Source organism: Oncorhynchus mykiss, chromosome 1 (genome assembly GCF_057628025.1).
Source record: "Oncorhynchus mykiss isolate SJ-2025 chromosome 1, ASM5762802v1, whole genome shotgun sequence".
NCBI classification, from domain to species: Eukaryota; Metazoa; Chordata; class Actinopteri; order Salmoniformes; family Salmonidae; genus Oncorhynchus; species Oncorhynchus mykiss.
The window spans coordinates 44,339,828-44,364,410 of record NC_143022.1 but is presented as its reverse complement, the minus strand read 5'-3'; the positions used below and the strand labels follow the sequence as shown (position 1 = coordinate 44,364,410).

At 45.1% G+C, this 24,583-nt stretch overlaps 1 protein-coding gene across 41 annotated transcripts in view; it reads right to left on the bottom strand.

The window, feature by feature from the left end:
* LOC110523110 (protein-methionine sulfoxide oxidase mical3a) overlaps positions 1-24,583 on the bottom strand; it is a 133,012-nt gene that overhangs the window by 21,570 nt on the left and 86,859 nt on the right. For 14 of the 41 annotated variants that reach the window (XR_016495172.1, XM_090231519.1, XM_090231528.1 and 11 more), the window contains 9 exons: positions 22,641-22,843; positions 20,547-20,665; positions 20,257-20,328; positions 19,946-20,128; positions 10,964-11,150; positions 9,539-9,633; positions 5,582-5,675; positions 1,565-1,760; positions 970-1,292 (listed from right to left, as the gene is read on the bottom strand). Coding sequence is in view for 40 of the 41 variants with exons in the window: in XM_090231519.1 (XP_090087645.1) it covers positions 970-1,292; positions 1,565-1,760; positions 5,582-5,675; positions 9,539-9,633; positions 10,964-11,150; positions 19,946-20,128; positions 20,257-20,328; positions 20,547-20,665; positions 22,641-22,843 (1,472 nt within the window). In the remaining variant the exon portion in view is untranslated. Of the gene's footprint in view, positions 1-342; positions 433-969; positions 1,293-1,564; positions 1,761-5,581; positions 5,676-9,538; positions 9,634-10,963; positions 11,151-11,648; positions 12,377-13,398; positions 13,493-13,805; positions 13,922-14,455; positions 14,564-14,739; positions 14,851-15,294; positions 15,361-15,787; positions 15,884-18,278; positions 18,390-19,945; positions 20,129-20,256; positions 20,329-20,546; positions 20,666-22,640; positions 22,844-24,583 lie in introns of those variants that run through there. The other 27 variants (XM_090231414.1, XM_090231431.1, XM_090231463.1 and 24 more) reach the window with 9 other exon arrangements.

Sequence of the window (24,583 nt, the reverse complement as noted above, 5' to 3'; positions counted from 1 at the left end):
TGTAATGACTAAAACTGACTCTGTACATTTTCTTAGTATTAGTCGATTAGTACAAAGTTGAAAGATTTTTAAAAAAATGTTAATTTGAAAAACGTTAAAAGTTAGGGTAAAACGGGAAGTCATATTCCAGCTTGAAAATGTAAAACAGAGAATGAAAAATAAATCACTCTTACTCTCTTCAAAATAGCAAACATAACCAAATCAGACAACATAATAATGCAAACCAAACACTCCTGGAGAAAGCCTGGTAAAAAGAAACAAATTGATGAGAATGTTTCTTCACTCGTAGTTATTATGTTCAGTGTATAAACTGCAAAACTCATCCGCAGGCAGTGGTGCTACCTTTAAATCTACAGGTATCCTCTTCGTCTTGGAGGTTCTCCAGCCATATGCCTGACTGGAGCTCCTGCTCCCACGGGCAGTACTCCCCCTCTACCAGTTGGGGGAGACATCGCCCACATAATAACACACACACACACACGGGAAAGACACAAACGCATTCAGACACAGACGTCACACACACAGGAAGGGAGACACATGGTGGGAAAGAGGAGGAGAAGAAGAGGGAGGAAGAGAGATGGAGAAGATGAGGAAAAGGATGACTTTACAATGACAGGTGAAAAAGGTACACTTTTCTACAAGAAGTAGATTCAGTCTGTTCTGAGATAAATTGTCACAGAGCTGAGATGAAGACTGAATGCTCACATACATATGAGGAGGAGGGATGAGGAAGACCTCATAGGGAAAACATTGACATCCCTCTGGCTCTGACACCAGTTTACTTGAGGCTACCTCTCAGAACCCAGTGACTGAACACCTAGAAACAGCAGCTACATTCAGAAATGTCATATTACTACCTTGACATTGAATCAGAACAGACAGAATATTAGGGATCGGCACACCAACAGGACATCTGAAAACCACAGACAAACTGCATAGATGTTTGTGAAACTTTAAAAAAATGTTTACCATCAGTCGATTCCGCCTCATCGTCCTCCTCTTCTTCGTCATCTTCCTCCTCCTCCACTTCTAGATCCCTAGCGATGTGACCATGTGTCTCGTCCTCTCCCTCACCGTCCTCTCCCTCACCGTCCTCTCCCTCACCGTCCTCTCCCTCACCGTCCTCTCCCTCAGCCCCTGGGTCGCTGTCAGTCTTCAGCTTGGCATGGAGCTCCACAGCCTCCTTCCAGGGTACTCCTCCCAGGTCTGAGGGGCTGGGGGGCTCCTGCTGCTCCTCCTCATGTTGCTCCTCTTCATCCTGGTCCTCCTCCTCCATGTCAGACTCAGAGCTGCTGTATGAAAGCAAGGGAGGGAGGTGCAAGTCAGAGCAGGCAGGGTTGGAGTCATCATGGAAGGGGATATATATCACCAACACTTACTGGCACTGTATGTATCCAGTACTAGAAAACCACTGACCATAATGATCATCACATACGAACATGCAATATTAAAATGATCATTTAAGTATCTGCCACACTTTGTGTACATGACTATATATAGGCCTATGTTAAATTGCTGAGATTCAACAGTTGTTGCAGAGTTGACTGTTCCTCTGTGGTCTCACCTGGAGCCCAGGTCTGCGTGCGCGTCCTTGTCCAACACACTGCTTAGGTTGTGTTCGGCCAGCGTCTCCTCTGGCACCTCCTCTAGGTCCTCCTCCCGCTGCAGAGACAGACGGTAGTTCTCCAGCTCGATGCGCTCCGGCGTGCCCCGCAGACGCTTAGCCAGGCTGGGCTCCTGCAGCCCGTTCACCTCCGGGACTGGGGTGGACCGCGGAGGGGGAGAGAATACAGACAGGCAACTGAGAAATCATAGGTAGCATGGTCGAGGAGAGGAGCTGGAGGGATACAGCAGGGCAAGAGCCATGCAAGGCTTGTAGACACTAGGCAGACTCAGCTTTCATTCAAACTGGGGCTATGCTCCTCTGCAACTTCTCTCAAGGTTTGCACTATACCATCGGACCAGTATACTGTGCCTACTGTATAACAACGTGCTACCAGAAACCAGATCTCTTCCATAATCACATTTCCATCCATGTTTCTTCCATGACTATAGTTGGGCACGGATTTATTGTGGCTCATTTTCTATCAACTGATTTGTGTCATGTTTGAGACATTTTTGTTTTGTTTATATACACATTTATTTTGGAATCTAGGAAAAACAGACAAAAACACAGCCATTCTAATCATTTATTGCATAAATGTTTGTTTCCTACAGCGTCTCACAAATCCAATATATATAGTGTATAATTATTTATACTTTATAGAATTATATAACATTCTATATGCAACAGGGTAAAGGTTGGTACTACTTTGCCTGTTTCCCATCCTAGGAAGCAACTCTTAAAGCTGACAGACACTGAAAGTCTAAATTTGAGGTGAGATTATACAAGAGCACAGATGCGGTAAAGATGTCAATGGAACACAGGACACTGACGCCGTCATTGAGGCACATTCAACAAACCTGATATAACAAAGTGGATATTCGTCAAATCCATAAGGATTTATACACAGAGTGTACAAAACATTAAGGACACATGCTTTTTCCATGACAGACCAGGTGAAATCTATGATCCCTTATTGAGGTCTCTTGTTAAATCCACTTCAAAATCAGTATAGATGAAGGGGAGGTTAAAGAAGGATTTTAATGCCTTGAGACAATTGGAGACATGGATTGTGTTTGTGGGCCATTCAGAGGGGGAATGGGCCAGACAAAATATTTAAGTGCCTTTGAACGGGATATGGGAGTAGCTGCCAGGCGCACAGGTTTGTGTCAAGAACTGCAACGCTGCTGGTTTTTTCCACACTCAACAGTTTCCCGTATGTACCAAGTGTGACGACCCTCCCACACTGTCTGATAAATTGTTTCCCTTTGCTCTTGTTAATTAATAGGATGTCGGTGGGTGGACAAATGGGACACACCTGGGCTTGGGTGTGTCCCAGGATAAATGCACCTCTTCCCCCATTCATTGAGGAGACTCTCTCCATGCAGACACCGATAGATTTTGGTCGTGGCATTTTTGTGGCTGTTTTTGTTTGTTTGCGTTGGCACCTTTCAACACCCCTCATTATCACATTTATGCACGCAACCACTCACTTACACTACTGACTACACAAATTGTATTTAGGTTACTTAAGTTAATAAATATATTTTGTTATTCCTTATCTCCACGTTGTCTCCCTTTTTTTTTTTTTACTTAGAGCCGGTTGGTGACACAAGAATGGTCCATCACCCAAAGGATATCCAGCCAACTTGACACCACTGTGGGAAGCATTGGAGTCAACATGGGCCAGCATCCCTGTGGAACGCTATTGACACCAGAGTACATGCTCCTGATGAATTGAGGCTCTTCTGAGTGCAAAAGGGGAGGGTGCAATTCAATATTAGGAAGGTGTCCTTAATGTTTTCTACACTCAGTGTATATTGTAAAAGGCCCACAATATGGTTACTGAAGTCAGATTTTGATATATTTGGCTATTTTCACTGCATAACATTTAGAAGTGACCGCTAAATGCTAACGTTAACTCCCGTTCGTATGAGCTAGTAGGATAGCTAGCATACCTAAATTAGTCGCGGTAGTCAAAGTAGTTTAACTGTAATGCAGTTGATAAGTGATATTGACATCCATACAAGCATTAAACTCAGATTTTTACCTCAAAATGTTGTGAAATACACATACAGTATAAACAACAGCGTAAATGACGGCTAATTCTGCTGGTGAGCAATGAGGGGATTCGGGATCTCTAGCACACGCATTTCCAATGCGTAAAAATGGTTTGGGTCATGTTCCATTTACCTTTTTACCGCATCTACAGGGCACAGCAACCCTTAGAAACGTGTCCTTTAAAATTCTAAATGTAGGTCATAATTAAGGGAGTGAGAAACTTACCAACAGACAATGTGTTGTAAGCAATGACCTTACGCAACACTCACCAAAGCATGGTGTGGTAGTGAGTGTGATATTTGATTTGTTTTCATGAGCTGGTGCTAGTGGTGACAGTTCATGTCAGATGAGTGAAACTGAAGAATGCAGAACTCTAGTATCACAGGGGAGCATTTAGAGGGCAATTACACTGTCTGCATCATGAGACGATAGATTCTCGAGCCAATTTGTCTTATTCCACTAACCTCTAAAGACTATGACAGAAATGATAGGGATTCCCAAAGGTCAGCATGTGTTACGAAATGATCAAGGTCATTGCCATTATCAGGTAATATATGTAATGTCTGCGGCCTGCCTATATCTTATATAATATATCTTAGTTCCAAGTATAAATGTGCTAGTAGTTGAGGGGTGAAAGCCTTATATTTACCTTAATTATAATACTGGCATAGTAGGCCTACAGATGACCTATTAAAGTAATCTAAGATACAAACTTCCCACTTCAGATCATTCGCCTGACATTAGATATATCAAGCTACACGTTTCAGCTATTACATCTATGACCCCACAGTACATGCAAGAGAAATGTAACATTTTAGGAAAGGCAGTAGAGGTGTTCGTATGCAAAGAGAGAAGGTGGGAATGCAGGAGGACAGACAAGACAGCCACTGACGGTATGGTCAGAGAGGAGAGGGAGGGTGGATCTCACAAGGGGCCAATCACAAGCACTGCTTCAAACACTAGCTTTTGGCTTCGGGCTGCTCTGATAGGAGGGTGAAAAGGTAAAGCTTACAGAGAACCAATCACAAGCACTGATACAGGCACGCTCTAGTCAGCGGGTCAAAAAGGAGAAGGTAAAGCTAAGAAAGTCACAGGCCACTACAGGTTACAATCACAAGTTTGGCTATCGATTAAAGCACAGGCAGGCAAAAGAGCACAACTTACTTCTTGAGTAATATAACATGTTTAATATCATAAGTTACAATTCAACAGGTTACTGTTAAATTACTAATAACCTCTTAAATTACTATAAGTCAGTGAGAAAAGGTAACTTGAGTATAATGGTCTTAAAAACCACAGAAGAAAACAGCGAAGGCTCATCATTTTGCCTGACTGTTATTTTAATTTCCAGGCCGAGAAATGAGGAAGAAGAAGATGCACCATTTGCTTCAAATCTAGCTGCCGGCCGGGCTACTTTACTAGCCAAAAATCAATCCCAAATTGGATGCGAATGGGAGGGAATGCTGCATCTTCAAGAAATAAATAACACCACACACACAGAATCACAAGATTTACATCAACAGGACAGCAAGTCAACAAGCTATACGAAAGACGGATAGAGGATGCTAGCTTAGATCTATACAGTTTCACTCAGAGTAATTAGTTGGTGAAGTGAAGTCAGAGGTCATAGGGAGACGGGATATGTTATACAAAGCATTGTGGGTACTGTAGTACACCATGCTACAGGTCATGCTAGGAGATTGAGCAAGGCGTTGAGGGTGAAACAGCAGAGGAGGTAGACACAGTAGGTACAAAGGAATGGCGAGTCGAAGGGGTTTAGTGCCACCTGGTGGCAGGTCCAGGACAGGGTCCGGCGGAGGGTGCGCAGGGGCCCCTCCCCACTCCCCCGGGCCAGCGGTGCCAAGCAGGGCAGTGGCACCACAGCTAGAGGTGAGGATAGCGGGATAGTGGGGGTACCTGAAGACCGGCGCTCGGTGGGGGAAGGGGATGCCATCGCCCCCCTCCCAGGGGAGTCCACAGTGACCGCCGCGGGCAAGGAAGCCTGGTTGTCCTGGAGACGAGACAGAAGTGCAGGGGAGGAGGGGGTCAATACACATCCTACACTTCCTGATTATCCTAAGAAACAGATCCAGTGTGATAGTGAGAGATTGAGAGGAATAAATTCAGAGAGCTGGAGAGAGACATGGTAGAGCTCAGAGAGCTAGTCCACACAATACAAACAGAACAAACCCACAAAACAGACCCCAACAAGACCTGGAGGGCAGACGGTGGAGATGGACGGCCATCTGAGAGAGCTGGTCGCTCTACGGACTGGGGAGGGAGAACTTAAAAGAGTCACACATGGCACTGAAAGAGGAGGTGAGAAACCTGAGGTGTGACAGAGAGCAGGGACTCTCCCCCAGAGAAGCCAGCGGAACAGCCCACCCCAGACCCCAACACAACAATGGGACAGGACCCACCAACCCCTCCTAACAGCCCCCTGTCAACTCCCGATTGCTCTCTTGACAACCCCCACACATCCACTGAGGACACACAAAAGCCAGAGATTGCGCTCCTCATTGACTTAAATGGCAAATACATTCAAGACACAAAGTGGCTAAGCTCTGGTGCCCAAACACTAGGCATGCCCTGGAGCTGTTGTCAGAGGACAGACTAGGGTCCCCCAGCCACATCATAATTCACACGGGCACAAATGATCTGAGGGCCCAGCAGGAAAGGGTGGCCACAGCACTCAAGGGAGTGATTGAAAAAGCTTATTCCACTTTCCCCAACGCATCCTGCTGCCACGAAAAGACGTTTACCCTGTCACCACCATACAGCGGGTGAATGCAAGAATTTCGCGAGACTGTGCCCCAAAACCTAATGTCTACCTGGCCCACCACTCCAGCCTGGACAGATCAGATGCTCAACATGCTCTGCTCACACCTACTCTGATGGTCCAGGCCTAAATCACACAAAAACAACACTAGACACTATGGAACACAAAGCTTTTACTATCTCATCCTGGAATATACAAGGTCTGAGGTCATCTGCCTTTGGCCTAAAGAGCAGGAACCCAGACTTCATCAAAGAAATTGGAAATACAGACATTGTCATCCTACAAGAAACATGGTGTAAAGGAGACGGACCCACTGGTTGCCATCTAGGTTACTGAGAGCTGGTAGTCCCATCCATCAAACTATCAGATGTGAAACAGGGAAGAGACTCCGGGGGTATGCTAATTTGGTATAGACCCCACTCTATTCAATTAGTCAAAACAGGAACATTTTACATCTGGCTAGACATTAATAATGAAATTCTCTCAACAGAGAAAAATATCCTCATGTGTCCTACCTATATCCTCCCCAATAGAACCCCCATTAACGATGACAGCTTCTCCATCTTAGAGGGGGAGATCAACAATTTCCAGACCCAGGGTCCTGTACTAGTTTGTGGCGACCTAAATGCCAGAACTGGACAAGAACCTGACACCATCAGCAAACAGGGGGACAAGCACCTACCTGGAGGGGACAGCATTCTCTCCCCCATATGCCCCCCTAGGCACAACCTGCCTAAAGAGCAGGAATGGTAGGCTTCGAGGGGACTCCTACGGTAGGTACACATATAGCTCATCTCTTGGCAGCAGTACTGTAGACTACTTTATCACTGACCTCAACCCAGAGTCTCTCAGAGCGTTCACAGTCAGCCCACTGACACCCCTATCAGACCACAGCAAAATACACTCTACTTGAACAGAGCAATCCTCAATCATGAGGCATCAAAGCCAAAGGAGGTGAATAATATATATTTTTAAATGTTATAGATTGAAGGAGAGTAGTGTGGAAATCTACCAAAAAACAATTGGGCAGCAACAAATTCAATCCCTTCTAGACAATTTCCTGGACAAAATGTTTCACTGTAATAGTGAAGGTGTAATGCTGGCAGTAGAAAACCTAAACAGTATATTTGACCTCTCAGCTTCCCTATCAAATTTAAACATTTCAAACAGAAAATGAACAACATCGACAAATTGTTTGATGAAGAACACAAAAACCTAAGAAAGAAATTGAGAAACCTGTCCAACCAAAAACATAGAGACCCAGAACACCGGAGTCTACACCTTCACTATGGTGAATCACTAAAACATCACAGAAATACACTGCGGAAAAAGAAGGAACAGAACGCCAGAAATCAGCTCAATGTAATTGAAGAATCCATTGACTAACCACTTCTGGGAAAATTGGATAACACTAAACAAAGAACAACAGGAAGAATTATCTATCCAAAATGGAGACGTATGGGTAAACCACTTCTCCAATCTTTTGGCTCTATAACAAAGAACAAACCGCAAAAACATGAACAAATACAAATCTTAGAAACAACTATTAAAGACTACCAGAACCCACTGGATTCTCCCATTACCTCGAATGAACTACAGTATAAAATAAAAACCCTCCAACCCAAAAAGGCCTGTGGTGTTGACGGTATCCTCAATGAAATGATAAAATATACAGACAACAAATTCCAATTGGCTATAATAAAACTATTTAACATCATCCTACAGCAGCACCTAGATATTCTGCACAGATTCTGCCAGACCTGGGCCCTGACAGTAAATCTCAGTAAGACCAAAATAATGGTGTTCCAAAAAAGGTCCAGTCGCCAGGACCACAAATACAAATTCCATCTTGACACCGTTGCCCTAGAACACACAAAAAAAACTATAAATACCTTGGCCTAAACATCAGCGCCACACGTAACTTCCTCAAAGCTGTGAACAATCTGAGAGACAAGGCAAGAAGGGCCTTCTAATTCTGCAAATATTCTCCGTATACAACGTAAAACACCAAATAATGCACGCTGAGCAGAATTAGGCCGATACCCGCTAATTATCAAAATCCAGAAAAGAGCCGTTAAATTCTACAACCACCTAAAAGGAAGGGATTCCCAAACCTTCCATAACAAAGCCATCACCTACAGAAATTAACCTGGAGAAGAGTCCCCTAAGCAAGCTGGTCCTGGGGCTCTGTTCACAAACACAAACAGACCCCACAGAGCCCCAGGACAGCAACACAATTAGACCCAACCAAATCATGAGAAAACAAAAAGATAATTACTTGACACATTGGAAAGAATTAACAAAAGAAACAGAGCAAACTAGAATGCTATTTGGCCCTAAACAGAGAGTACACAGTGGCAGAATACCTGACCACTGTGACTGACCCAAACTTAAGGAAAGCTTTGACTATGTACAGACTCAGTGAGCATAGCCTTGCTATTGAGAAAGCCTGTCTTCTCTTGAGAGCCAGGCAGCCTATGTGCTCACTGCCCACAAAATTAGGTGGAAACTGAGCTGCACTTCCTAACCTCCTGCCAAATGTGTGACCATTTTAGAGACACATATTTCCCTCAGATTACACAGATCCACAAAGAATTTGAGAACAAACACGATTTTGATAAACTCCCTTATGTATAGGGTGAAATACCACAGTGTGCCATCACAGCAGCAATATTTGTGACCTGTTGCCACAAGAAAAGGCCAACCAGTGAAGAACAAAAACCATTGTAAATACAACCCATATTTATGTTTATTTATTTTCCCTTTTGTACTTTAACCATTTGCACATTGTTACAAGATTAAATATACAAAATATGACATTTGTAATGTCTTTATTATTTTGGAACTTCTATGAGTGTAATGTTTACTGTTCATTTTTATTGTTTATTTCACTTTTGTATATTATCTACTTCACTTGCTTTGGCAATGTTAACATATGTTTCCCATGTCAATAAAGCCCCTTCAACTGAATTGAGAGAGAGAGAGAGGGTGAGAGAGAAAGGGTGAGAGAGAGAAAGGGTGTGAGAGAGTGAGAATGAGTGTGTGTGTGTGTGTGTGAGGATGTGTGTGTGTGTGTGGGGGGGGGTCAGTAGTACCTTAGCATTGAGCAGAGCAGGGGTCTGTGCCGGCCTCTTCCTCTGAGCCTGACCAGACGAGCGGTAACAGTAGTGGGGCTTGCAGTAAAACTTCCCTGTAGGAGGAGACAGAAACAGAGAAGAACTAAACCAGTGCAAAACAAACATACTGCAGACTGCATTAACCTCATCTGACTGTTGCATACTCTTCAGTACTGTGAAAGTGTGTGTGTGTGTGTGTGTGTGTGTGTGTGTGTGTGTGTGTGTGTGTGTGTGTGTGTGAGTGAGAGAGAGAGCGAGAGAGAATGCTGTACATAGAAAGACAACATTTTGTCCTCCCTCCCTCAGTTCCTACTGGGCATTCTGGAGTCTGCTCTACCAGTGGGATGACTGGGATCACAAACTAAAACTGGGAGAAACAGACACTCTTGTCATTGCGAACAATTTGCTACTTGTTCCATGAGCACATGAGAGGCCTTGTGACACTCAGAGAGAGAAAATGAATAAATCATGCAGCAGACACTGAGGACAATATGATGACTCTTACTGTAACCACAAGGACAAAGCTTGGCATAGCGCGTGTGTGTGTGTGTGTGTGTGCCTATGAGTCAACACTTTTTACAGTACCTTCATCATGTAACAGGTGCCTTTGAGTCTAAATTGACCGTATTGTGTGTCAGAAATGTCTGTGCCCTGTTTGAATTTAGTCAAAACAAAGTGATTGTGTCATTCAGCGGGATGTTTCTGTGAACATATCAACAGTGTTTGCAAGCTGTATCTATTCACATGTACACTCAGTATACAAAACATTAGCAACACCTTCCTAATATTGAATTGCACCCCCCTTTGCCCTCAGAACAGCCTCAATTCACCGGGGCATGGACTCTACAAAGGTGACGAAAGCGTTCCACAGGGATGCTGGCCCATGTTGACTCCAATGCTTCCCACAGTTGTGTCAAGTTGGCTGAATGTCCTTTGGGTGGTGGACCATTCATGATACACACAGGAAACTGTTGAGCGTGAACAAACCAGCAGTGTTGCAGTTCTTGACACAAACCGGTGCACCTGGCACCTACTAAAATACCCCGTTCAAAGGCAGTTCAATCTTTTGTCTTGCCCATTCAGCCTCTGAATGGCACACACACACAATCCATGTCTCAAATTGTCTCAAAGCTTAAAAAACCTTCTTTAACTTGTCCCCTCCCCTTCATCTATTCAAAGTGGATTTAACAAGTGACATCAATAAGGGATCATAGCTGTTCTTAATGTTTTGTACACTCAGTGTACATTTGTATTAGTCTGATCCCAGAACTGTTTGTATGACGTTACCAACTCCTACAGTCATTCAATGGGAAGACAGCACAAACATATCTGTACTGAGCGAAAAGCACACTACACATTGTAACCACAACAGGTGGCTTTAAAGTAGGGTCTTCCTCCACGTACCGTCCTCCACATCGAAGGCGTAGGACGAAAGTCGTAGTGTGGTGCCGCAGTAGTCACACTTGAAGCAGCTGCGGTGGAAGAACTTGCCCTCGGCACTCAGCCGCTCCATCACGTACACACGCTTCCGGCAGAAGAAGCACACATCACTGCCCCCGATGTTCTGGGGGAACTCCTTCCTCAGGGAACTCTGTAAGGGTGAGAGGACGAGAGGAGACAGTATCAGGGGCTGGGGAGAGGTAAAGAGAGATGAGGAGAGTGGGAAGCCATTTTCCTGAAGCCCCCGGCTTCACAACTAAGTGGGAAAAATCTAACTGGTAGAGAGTTAGGGGATGTGGGATCAAATGTTCCATTGATATCAAACCATTCACAACCTAGTAGATTATGGCTGTGAATTAGCCACTGACAAGTTTTTCAGAAACACCTGAGATTATAGCCACCACAAAGCTTAAGTGGGGTCAAATGTGTCACACACACAGAACACTGGTCACAGAGTTCCTAACACACACACACACACACACACACACACACACACACACACACACAATTACAATCCGTCTCTAGAACTAGAAGGAAGTCCTAGTTACACTCATCATCACCAAACACCACATTTACGTTCCCTAGCTGGAGTCACTTCACTCTTGGGTCTACAACAAGCCTAGTGTCCTACGATGCCATTGGCTCTTACCAACTCCCTTTTGTCAAGTAAGGGCTTAGGTTCCTCTTGAGGCTGAAGCTGATTGGCTATCTGCTCAGCCAATAAGCTCACTTCCCCTGTGTACATCTTTAAATAGCTCTATCGAAGGCAGAGAGAGAGAAAGAAAGGACAGTAGGATGAGAAAGACAAAGAGAGAGGAAAAAGAAAGACATGCCAAGACAAAGGGATACTTTGGGATTTTCCAATGGAATCCCCTTTATCTACTTCCCCAGAGTCAGAAAAACTTGTGGATGAAGGTAGTTTTGCGAGCCAATGCTAACTAGCGTTAGTGCAATGACTGGAAGGCTAGTTAGCAATTGCGCTAGCGCTAGTTCGCAACTTCCTTCAAACTGCATGCCAAGACATACAAATGGTATCCACGAGTTCATCTGACTCTGGGGAAGTAGATAAAAGGGCCTCATTGCGAACATCCCGAAGTATCCCTTTACGGATGAGAGAAAAGACATGCAAAGGAATGTGAGCAAAACCAAATGGCGGAGTAGAAGGAGTTGTATGAGGAAGAGGGGTAAACTATGATGGGAGGTGAGGTAGTACACTATGTAAGGCACTAAAGGGCAAAAATATTCAACTGATCGTGAGAGGGAAACTAAGCCATGTTCGGTTGAACGGCCCACCAGCCCCACCCAATGAACTGCTTCGAATGAGTGTTTTCAACAGAAGAGAAATACGTGCAAACCAACTGCATACAACTCTTGAACCCTCATTGGCACAAAGAAAGCCATTACCCACACCGCGCCACATGCAGTGTCCGACAGAAAGCCTATTTGATTTGAACCAATAAAACACATGTGATGTGTACACACCATTACTTTAATGAGGAGCGAAAGCTGTTGACTGGCTCTGTGAGGCTGAGTATGATCCTGGACTTTGACTGTGGCTATATGCGCTTATACCCATATACACAGGCACACACACACAAACACACACAGTCAGATTTATGGTGTTAATGTTTCCTGCGCTACCCTTTGGCTAATAAAACAAGAAAGATAGTTGGTCACCGTGGACACAGGAAGTTAGGATCAACTGTGCACATTCAAAAGAGCAGAGATTCACTGTAATATCTCAAACGCGCTTCAGCTGCAACCCTAAAATGGCCAGGATTAGATCAACAAAGATCCCAAAATAAAATGTATCCTGCAGAGACAGAATTGAGGTCAGTTAGCACAGCGTAAGCCATAGAAAAGAGATTGAAATATTTTAAAGTATGGCTGATTTAGCGTAAATATACCATGGTGTATTATAGTGGCACATCTCTGGGGCGTGATTACACCAGCCCAGTTGGAACAGAACAGGGCTTATGAACACGAGGATCAAATTAAACTGTATTGAGGCCAAAACATCAGGCAAAGACTCCCCTAAGCACAGAGACCACAAAACTGAAATGCAATGAAGGCCACGCCTAAGGGACTTACTTACAGCAATCTATTGGAACATAAATCAATGACTACAGTACATTCTCTTCCACATTTCAGTGGCATCACACTTTTCACCGCAGCAATCGGAGTAGTATCTTTGACTAAAACGTCAGGATGCGTTTTTACATCCATACATCATATGAACCATTCCTGTATGCAGTGTGAACTTGCTTGTTAGGACACACATTGGAGATCAGTTCAATTACATATCACAGGCCAGGCAGTGAGTTATTTGGCCCGTCTTCAAGAGCCAGTGAGTGTTAGGGTGATTTCAACTGTCAATCTTCCCAGAAGGGAGGGGCTACCGGTCTGAGAGTTTCAGGGGAGGAGAGGGGGCTCTCTGGGTTCTGGCTGTGGGACAGGTGCCCCTTTTGTATACAGAAATGCAAGGGTTTTTTCGTGGATTCCAGGGGGAAAAAGAGGGAAGAGAAAGGGCAGTTATGGCAGGATTACTTGGTTAGAGAAAAGAGAAATGAGGAAATATCCCTCATATTCCAATTCTACAGAACAGTAATGACTGATACTGAGGAAATAGTATGACTAATCGAAACCTAAGTGTTTTTTATTGATCAGTTTATCGTTCCATCTGACATTCATGATAAATTGTAAAGTGACTGAAGAGGTCAGAGACAAGGCCGGTTCCTTGGTAGTCGTAAAGTCTTTGACTTGGAATTTGGACTCGGGGCTATCGAGCGGTGGTGGTGTACAGTATATCACCTGTGGATTTGCCAGCTTGCCTTGAAACTGCGAGGCTAGCTGCTCAGCCCTCTCCTGTACACTAAAGGCACGTCGTGACAGTTGGTCATCAGAGCGCAGCAGTTCTATCTCCTGCAGAATAAGTCATTATTCGTTTACAAAAGAATAGAATAGTAATGGAAAGGCAGAGTTTAGACATGGAATGGTATTTTTAGTGCTGTTCTACAAAACATCCCATGCTCCACACAAGACCCTGACGTTATTTCGCCTTTATTTAACCAGGAAAGATCGTTGAGGTTTGCGTTAGTGGTTGAAGTGATTTTTACGTGACAGGTTTGCCTGACCTATGCATACTAACAAGGATGTCACGACTGCTGCACCTTCACATCCCTTATCAACCATTTTTCATTGATCTCCATTTGCCACGCAGTAGAAACACAGGGGCAAATTCAGCCTCGGTCAACTTATGAGGTCAGCAGTCAGAGAAATGTTACAATGCAGCGGTCCTTAATGGCAGTAGATCTATCTTAGAGATGAGTGCTGTATAATTCTAATCGAGCCAATCTATGGAAATCAGTGTAAAGGTGGTCGTGTTTCCAGGAAGCAGAGGTGTGTTAGTGCCAGCTCCACACTGCAGGTCTTTAGTCCCCAGGCAGGAGAGGATACCTGTCCAAGAGCTTCAGGGGGGGAGAGGAGGCTTTGTGTGTTCTGGCTGAGGGTTCTGGCTGACAGGTGCCACGGTTCTATAAAGAAACACGAGGGCTTTTTCTTACGCTCCAGGGGAAAGGGAGAGGACAGAGAAATGAGACTGTTTAGAGAAGGCAACAGGAATGAGAATGATCAGAATGATGAAGTGTACTGGAGTAAACCAACACTAAAGACACAAACTATTCACAAATGCAATACATCTAGTAGGCCTATCATTCTAGACAGCACGGTTTGGTATTCACCTTTAGTTTCTCGGGTTTACCCTTAAACTTAGCGACTAGCCACGCAGACCTCTCCTGGATGCTAGGGATGTGAATAGGCTCTGGTTCCTCAAGCTGCACGGATTCCCATTTCTGCAGAGCAAACCAAGGTAAGCCTTGTGTGTGTTTACAGTCTGTTTTCCCCAAAACTCGATGACACTGGTTTGATGCAGTTAGCTGGTATGGTTGGCCTAGAACCCTATGAAATGCTATTAAATATGAGACCACTAACGACAAAGGGCAGACATATTATGTATTCATACTGTATATGAGTTAGCATGGAAGCACTGCTATGGTACAAGAAAATCAAACAACAACCGTGCCCAAATGAAACTAGCCCTGAAATGGCACACGTCATCACCTGCTTAACCCTTTGATTGTTGTTCGTGCCAACCATTATAGTCTGCCCACAACAATTCCTTCCGTTCTCCCCTACACAATCCGTAGAGACATCCAGTCACACACATTCTGTCTGGGTTGTTCGTTCCCCAGGGGTTAGTATTGATTACAGCAGGCCCGTGCAACCATGGTTGTTACCTGGTGAGCCTGAGGTGTCTGGTCCTGTGTGGTCCCTTCCTCCTCCAAACCTTCTCTATCACAGTGCTTAAGGACACACACACAGACACACACACACACACACACACACACACTGAGAGCTAGGACCATGTTTCTCCGATCTAGGCCTTCATAAGCAAACCGCAGCATGCTATATACAGTATCAGATCTTCCACTGCAGAAAGTATGGCAACAAGGCCCCAATCTACACACTGGTCAGCCACAACATAAGCAAACCCTCTTAAAGTTAACAAAAAGCAACCCACTGACGAGAAGAATGTAAACTAAGACTAGATAGTTTATTTTAGTTAGATTGGAAGTTGTCTAAGAGGAAGGGGAGGAAGAGTTGAGCTTTCTACTTTGACAGCACATTTGGAGAACTTATACAAAGGTAAGACCTGAGAGGAAAGGCATTGGATCGACAAGGAAGAGGACAGGGGAGTATGTCTGGTCTGGTAGGGCACAGACTGGTCACCTGTGAGTGAAGAGAGAGCGAGGAGGTGGAGGAAAGTAGAATGGTTTTCTTAGGGCAGCTCCGTGAGCCCGAACACCACTCTGTACCGCTTCTTGGCTTGAGTGAGGAGAGGAGGACAGGCCGTCACTTGCTGGTGTCACCGACGTCCACCATTTAACACGCACATTCAAATCGATACCATTCAAGGTATCATATTCCCTGATCTGAATTCACTTTTGAAGTCAACACACACATTTACATTTTAATATCAATTTAACTCGTGATTCACATCCACTAGGCTAAAACAATCATCTGCTACAGGGCTACCCTCACCCACACACTCATTCACATTACTACCAGGGGCATTCTACTACACTAAACACTCACGCCAACACTGTTGAACGACACACCAGGACACACACAGCGCACAAAGACCACCCACTGGATGTATGTGGAAAATGATGGCGAATAAACCACATTTCCCAACTCTAGTTAGAATACAGTTAGCAAGCATGAGAGCAAGCATTTTTTTCCCTTCAACAGCCACAAAAACCTTGTGGATGAATGGGAAAAAGAGGGCTGAGGGAAAATATAATAATAATATATATATATATATTTTTAAATCGCATGAGGAGGAAAGCATGAAATACTGTGGAGAGTGAGAGTATACTTATGCGAGTCTAAAGAGCTACTAAAACAGGAGTACTAATCACTGAAAATGAGTGTGTGAGATGGAAACGTGGTATTGGAAGGTTCTCACTGTCCACTCAGTCTAGATGTTAAAGGTAAACTTAGCTAAATGACTTTGCCACGAGCAGCACCGCAGATATTGAGATGAACGAGATGCAAGATATCCTACACTTATTCCTATGGAGAACTACCGATGGCGTATGAAGCAGGAAGTATTCGAATTCGAAGCGCCATATTGCTGAATGGGGCTGAATGGCACAACAACAACAAAAAACGCTAAGGATCATGATGAAAGTGGCCCTAACTAGCAAAGGATCATGGTCGATGTCGTTTTCATCCTGCCTGAGAGACACGTGCAAAGAGTGTGAATGAACCTCCTCGTAGCCTGCCGGCCTGTGATTGGTCTGTGTCTGTACGTGGTCCTGTGTGACGGCAAATGTAGTAGTCAGAATGGATCAGTATTTAATTAAATAGCTCAATTTATAGCAAGCTTTTAAATAATTCACTGTGGGGATCGAACTTGATCACAATAAAACACATTTTAGAGCCCAAAACAGCAGTCAAAAAATGACTTATTTGGCCGTTCTGCCGATCGCAATTTTCATAGGCTTTCTAGGGCAGACCAGTGCTTTTGGCACCGCCAGGTTTCTACGCAGTAGCCGACCAGAAGGGCTTGTGACGCTCCAGACCGGACACTGGGGGTCTGGTTCACAGTGTGGTAGGCAAGGCACCAAAACAGCAGAGAAGTTGAGCCTCGCGCTTCAACACTCTTAGTTGTTGTGGAAACTGTTCCACTATGCTGTTTACTTTCTGCATCTGCATCTTAATCGCTGAATCTACCTTTAATGGCTTAATGGTGTGTTAACTAATATTTCCACAAAAAAATCTATATTTTTTTAATTGCAGACTATATCCAGCAAATTAACTGAGGATTCGTTTTCAGGGGTCAATCAAGCACAGCTCTGAACTAGCCATGTGTCTCAAACTATTAGACTCTGCATCTATCATTTAAAAAGAACTACACAGAAACGACAAAGAAGCTACAATGATTAGCTAACTAAGCTACATCTTTGATTATTAGCACAATTAAGCTAACTGAGCTCAGCTAAAGTGAAAGCATGTCTGTCTATGAAGGCATGAGATGCTAGGCTAGCTAGTAGCTAGCACTGATAGCATGGTTAGCTGGTAAGCTGGAGATGGCCTACTAGGCAGGGACTACTACAGCGTCAGCCAGGCCAGCAGTACCTGCTCCCCTCTGATAGGTACGGTCTGACACTTGACCGTCTCCTTATAGCGGAAGCTGAGCTGCTCCTGCTGCTGGGTGCGTTTCTGAGACAATACGGAGCGAGTCCGAGAGGGGAGAGGGAGAAGGATAATCCACACGAGACAAGAGAAAACAGGGGAGAGAAAGAGATCGGGACAGGGGAGATGGAGAAGAAGATGGAGAGGGACAATCCACACGGGACAAGAGAAAACACGACGTCACGTCACACACCGTCTGGGCCGAAAAGTCAACGGACGGCACCCACGCACAGCTGCTTATTCTGGCAATACACACAAAACTATCAGATCCAGAAGTTTTAGAACACGTACTCTGACCTTTTCTTGTTGTTGTCATTAACAAAATCGAAACTACTGGTTTCATCACTCCAAAGTCTACAGAAAACAAGACGTGCTATGTCTATGATCAATAACAGTTAGTAAGCTACAATCTGGACACAAAACTATACAACTGTCAAACACAGCAGAGGCAAGGTTGCTTAGGGACATCCAGGGGTTAGACTAGGGTCTAGGGGAGGGAGGTGAGGCGTCCACTCTTTACCTGTCTCCATGCAGGGACCGGAGCTAGGCGGACAGGCTCCCTGGGGGGGCCCAGGGAGGCAGGGGGAGGGGGCAGCGCCAGGACGACACCCAAACTGGGCAGAGAATCCCCCTTTGACCAGTGGAAGATGAGTGGAAGATGAGTGACAGCCAAAATGGTCAATAACAGACCAGGACACGGTGAGCAATATCCCCATGAGTCACGGTCATGATCCATGGTGGGAGGAGAGGAGATGTTGGAAGAGAGGAAAAATAGAGAGGGAAGTGAATCACGAGGAGACATGCTGGTTGGAAAAAAATGTAACTGGGAGAAAAAGACTCAAAGGAAATGGAGTTTGTCATAAGAATAGCATGCTGCCTGTGTGTAACGTAATATGACTACAACATGACATGCATGATTATTGTACCAGCTGGACCCATCTTTGACTACAGAATTAAGAACTGTAATATGGACACTGTGGAAAATACATTATCAGTATGTCATGCAAAGAGCAGAAGGGTCAAAGATGGGGTGAAAAAGTGAAGCCCACTGGCTGGAAACACCCACACACAGGCTCATCTTTCAGCCATTCTGGTGGAACAGACACAATTCAATTCAACACAGCAGCAGCAGAATACAATGTGATATTACCACCAGTGGGACTCAACGTAAGTAGGGCTTAGCTCCTATTAAACAACATGTACATCGTCTTCGATGGGCCATTTGTAGCTGGTTATTATACCATTAGGAAAGATGACAACTGAAGACTGGTGAATCAATCATATTTTACATTGTACAAATATGTGACCAAAAGAGAAATCTTTCAAACGTTCGGCACAAAGCTTGTTCACTCGGCACAGAACTTGACCTGGGCCATGCTATTCACTTCTAACGTTTCATCTATTCAATTTACATGAACCAAGCGGTCCTCAGTATCAGCGATCTTAGCAGTTGTAGCGATTGCAAAACGCACAGCCCAAGCAGGCATTGTGGAATGGCAACACTCTGGAATGCTGCCTGTGTCTTTCTATGTCAACAATAGTGGCTTGTGTTCCACTAACCCACATAGCCTTCCCACTGCTCCAGGCCAGCAGTACTGGCCTCTCAGGGTGACTGACCCAGGATCAGGTCTTAGACTGGCTCTGTAAACCCCATTCACGACCTAGTCCTGGAGGAGCAAGCCAGTCAGCACAATCAGCACTTCTGTTACCACGGAACAATATCCTGCCAGGCCTGGAACACGTTAATATTAGCATACTGGGCCCCGTATTCACAAAGCGTCTCTCATAGCAGGAGTGCTGATCCATCTTTATATCAGAATTATTCATGACCTAAAAAAGGGAAAACTGATCCTAGATCAGCACTCCTACCCTGAGAAGCCTTCTTCATACAGGCCCTGGTGTTCAACACAATAATACAGTTGTACAGTGCTCCTACACACTCGGCATCACGAGACTATTAGTCATGTTAGACGCCGTGAGATGAAATGGATCTGCATATTTACTATTTGACAAACACAACACTGTGTGCAAACAGAGCCGTCACCATGTGATCTACCATCCAGGAAGGCTAAATCCCAAGCAACAGTTCTCATGTTTAAAACAGTTCACTGTCATCTCTTCCCACATCCATCCAGGCAAGCAAGACTACTCCTTACACTCACCAGACACATAGGAGTCTCTCCATACCTGTCTTTTGAGGCCCTTGGATTCGACGGGGGCGTTCTCCTCAAACTTGGCGAGGAGCTGGGTGGCCATGGACTTGACTTTGTTGTGGTTCCCTAGAGCTGCTGACTCTTCCTTCATCTTCCTTTCTGTCAGAGCAGTACTGTTAGATGGCTTGTCGTCACGGTTACCCCTCAAAACCTCTTCCTGTTACAAACACATGGACAGGAAGAGACCAGTCGGAGAATAAAGTTTACGTGACAGTTTCTCTCAGTTTGCAAAGCTCCAAAGCGGAGTTCAGCGTCTGAGTTTGAACCCTTGAAAGTGTTACCCACGTCTTCAGAGTGGTCAGCCTGACTGGTCTTCCTCCTCTTCCCCAAACCATCCACCTCCTTCTCCTTTTTGTCCTGTTGATCACATGATGTCACTGGTTATTTCAGGCAGACACCTACTGATTCCTACATTAACATTAAAACGTGACAGAAACACAGTAATCCGTGTTAAAGGGAATGAGACTGCTGACAGTGATGTAATGGGCTATGAGTCCTGGCCACTGTGCTTTTCCTACTGCTGATGTAAAAAGGGCTTTATGAAATCCATTTGATTGATTGATTTGAGTCCAGACCTTGGGGTTACGCTTCCGTGAGATAGCGATGCTCTGGCCCAGCTTGCTGAGGAAGGAGATGGGGGACTTTGTACTGTTGATCAACGCAGCCTTCTCCTCAGGGCTCATGTTCTGGTCCCCTGAAAATGTAACAGACAGAGAATGTAAGGCTGTACACCAGGGTCGCATTCAATAGGGCACACTAATTTAAACAAGTATTTCTCATTGGACAAGTTCAAGTAGGACACTCCCCGGTACAGTCTGTTTGGTGCCGAATGAACATCGAATCAAAGTCTTCTTCTTTTTTGTCACATACTTCGTAGACAACGGGTGTAGATTAACAGTAAAATGCTTACTTAGGTGCTCTTTTCCAACAATGCAGAGTTAAAACATTATAACAACATATAAAAATAGTTATCAAATAAAATAACATGGCTATATATACGTAGCATAAAATATGTATGCATGTTCCATTCATGTCATTTAGCAGACGCTCTTATCCAGAGTAGTGAGTGCAGACATATTTTCATATTTTTTCAAACTGGTCCCCCCGTGAGAATCGAACCCACAACTCTGGCATGGCAAGCGCCATGCTCTACCAACTGAGCCACACAGGACCTGTGTATGTGTGTGTGTGTTGGGGTGTCAGTGTAAGCATGTGAGTGTGGGGGTAGAGTCCAGTGTGGCTTGGGGTAGAAGCTGTTCAGGGTCCTGTTGGTTCCAGAGTTAGAGAATTTGTACCGCTTGCTATGTGGTATGGGGCTGTGCTCTGCCCTCCGTTTCCTGATCAGCTCCTTTGTCTTACTGACATTGAGGGAGAGGTTGTTGTCCTGGCACCACACTGCCAGGTCTCTGACCTCCTCCGTGTACACTGTATCATTGTCGTTGGTGATCAGGCCTCCCACGGTCGCATCATCAGCACTACTTTAGGATGGTGTTGGGGTCGTGCACGGCCACACAGTTGTGGGTGAACAGGGTGTACAGGAGGAGACTAAGCACGCACCCCTGAGGGGACACCGTGTTGTGGGTCAGCATGGCAGATGTGTTGTTGCCTATCCTTACCACCTGGGGGCGGGCTGTCAGGAAGTCCAGGATCCAGTTGCAGAGGGAGGTGTTTAGTCCCAGGGTCCTTAGCTTAGTGATGAGCTTCAAGGACACTATGGTGTTGAACGCTGCACTGTAGTAAATGAACAGCATTCTCACGTTCCTTTTGTCTAAGTAGGAGAGGGCAGTGTGGAGTGCTATAGAGTTTGCGTCATCTGTGGATCTTTTGGGGCGGTATGTGAATTGGAGTGGGTCAAGGGTGTCTGGGATGATGGAGTTGATGTGTGTTATGACCAGACTTTCAAAGAATTTCATCATCGCAGTGCTAGCTGTGCCACTAGTGATTCTGGATTCGAGTCCAGGCTCTGTCGCAGCCGGCCGCGCCCGGGAGACCCATGGGGCGGCGCACAATTGGCACAGCGTCGTCCGGGTTAGGGGAGGGTTTGGCCAGCAGGGATGTCCTTGTCCCATCGCGCACTAGCGACTCCTGTGGCAGGCCGGGCGCAATGCACACTGCCACGGTCGCCAGGTACACGGTGTTACCTCCAACACATTGGTGCGGCTGGCTTCCGGGTTAAGCGGGCATTGTGTCAAGAAGCAGTGCGGCCTGGTTGGGTTGTGTTTTGGAGGACGCGCGGCTCTCGACCTTTGCCTCTCCTGAGTCCGTAAAGGACAAGACTGTAACTACCAATTGGATACTACAAAATTGGGGAGAAAAAAGGGAGGTAAAAGTTTTTTTAAATCATTTAAAATAATAGCATTTTATGGATACAGATGTGAGTGCTACGGGGACGATAGTCATTTAGGCAGGTTACCTCGACATTCTTGGGCACAGGGACTATGGTGGTCTGCTTGAAACATGTAAGTATTACAGACTGGGTCAGGGAGAGGTTTAAAATGTCAGTGAAGACACTTGCCAGCTGGTCAGCGCATGCTCCGAGTATGCGTCCTGGAAATCCCGCCTTGTGAATGTTAAACTGTTTAAAGGTCTTACTCACGTCGGCTATAACATTTCATTCAACCTGCACCCCAAAAAACGAAGTTACAAAACCAGCCAAATACAGTACTTACCTCCGGCCCCAGGGGGCACTGTGTCCTTGAACATCTCGTAGAACTGGCTGAGGTACATGACCATGGAGAGCTTATCAGGCTCTGCCACCTGGGACATCTCCTTGCCCGTCATGCAAGGTGAGATGCCAAACTCCCTCTCGGCCACGTCAAAGCCCAGCTGATTGTTCTTCTGCTGGTCCCGCTCATCCAGGGAGTCAAAGTCACTGTGGGGCAGAGAGAGTCAGGAAAATACCTGGAGTCAAAATGGGAGTCAACACAACCATCAGCACTGTGAATGTAAACATCATTCGACTTTCCCCAATAAACATGACAAACACAAGAAGCAGTGGATGCTGTGGTTGTATAATCTTTATACACTGAGTGTACAAAACGTTAGGAACACCTGCTCTTTCCATGATATAGACTGACCAGGTGAATCCAGGTGAACGCTATGATCCTTTATTGATGTCACTTGTTAAATCCACTTCAAATCAGTGTAGATGAAGGGGAGGAGACAGGTTATAGAAGGATTTCTAATAAGCCTTGAGACATGTGCCATTCAGAGGCTGAATGTACAAGACAAGTTAAGAGCCTTTGAACGGGGTGTGGCAGTAGGTGCCAGGGCCGCACCGGTTTGTGTCAAGAACTGCAACGCTGCTGGGTTTTTCACCTTCAACAGATTCCCCTGTGTATCAAGAATGGTCCACCACCCAAAGGACATCCAGACAACTTGACAGCATCCTTGTGGAACGCTTTTGACATCTTGTAGTCCATGCCCCGACAAATGAAGGCTGTTCTGAGGCCGGGGGGGGGGGGGGGGGGGGGCTGGGGGTATTAGTAATAATTAAGAATGTCCTTACTGTTGATGTCAATTGTTGTGGGTGATAACATTGCATATGAAAATAAAAAAACACATTTAGCATACTTGAAACATCTGTATACAACCTCCCCTTTATCTATTTAACCAATTTAAAACCATTAGCATGTTACCCCCCTTCTTTGTATGTTTAGTGCTGCAGCATTAGTGATGGAAAGTGGGAACCAATCACAGCTGTCTGGGAGTGATTGTGAGAGCATATTTCCCCATCCATGCTGCCCCCTATCATCCTCCCACCATCATCTGGACTATGAAAGCCAGCAGAGGAGAACAACCGCGTGGTAAGGTCAGTCAGAAGACAAATGGGTTATAATGCTAATCGCTGTGGAGCCAGGAGAGGGTAACAACCCCATCTCACCCCTCGTTAGGCAATGTGTCAGTCTCTGCTGTGTGTGTGTGTGTGTGTGTGTGTGTGTGTGTGTGTGTGTGCACATTTACACCCTTTTCCCTGACTCAACAGGCAGTTTGACTGTGAGCTGTCACGTCATTTAGTATGATATACAGACTGAACCAAGGCCTGGACTGCCAAAGCCAGGAGATAAATAACACATGCTACTAACAAACAACGTCGTAAACACAGCAGATAGGACATTCCAGTCCAAGGACCATGACAGTTTTAACCCTTTCCCGCCATCCCGTATATATGTGTTGAAATTGGCAGATTTTGTCATTGGTAAATCGCCTAAATTGGAACGCAGTGGCTGTACAGTAAAATGCTATACATGACATCAGAGCTCAGGTTCTCCGTTTAACAGCGCTGTGTGGGTTTTGACTGACAGCCATTGTAAACAAAGAGATGCCCCCATCCCTCCCGCCAATTTTGCACATTTGTCATCTGAGTGAGGGAAATGCTGTAAATCGAGAGGAGTTGATGTGCTCTCAAAGATGAGACATTGAGGATTATAATAAATACAGGCGAAACAGGTTCAGAAATACAACATCCAGATTAGAGGTCGACCGATAATGATTTTTCAACGCTGATGCCGATACCGATACCGATTATTGGAGGACCAAAAAGGCCGATACCGATTAATCGGCTGATTTTTTAGTTTTTTTGTAATAATGACAATTACAACAACACTGAATG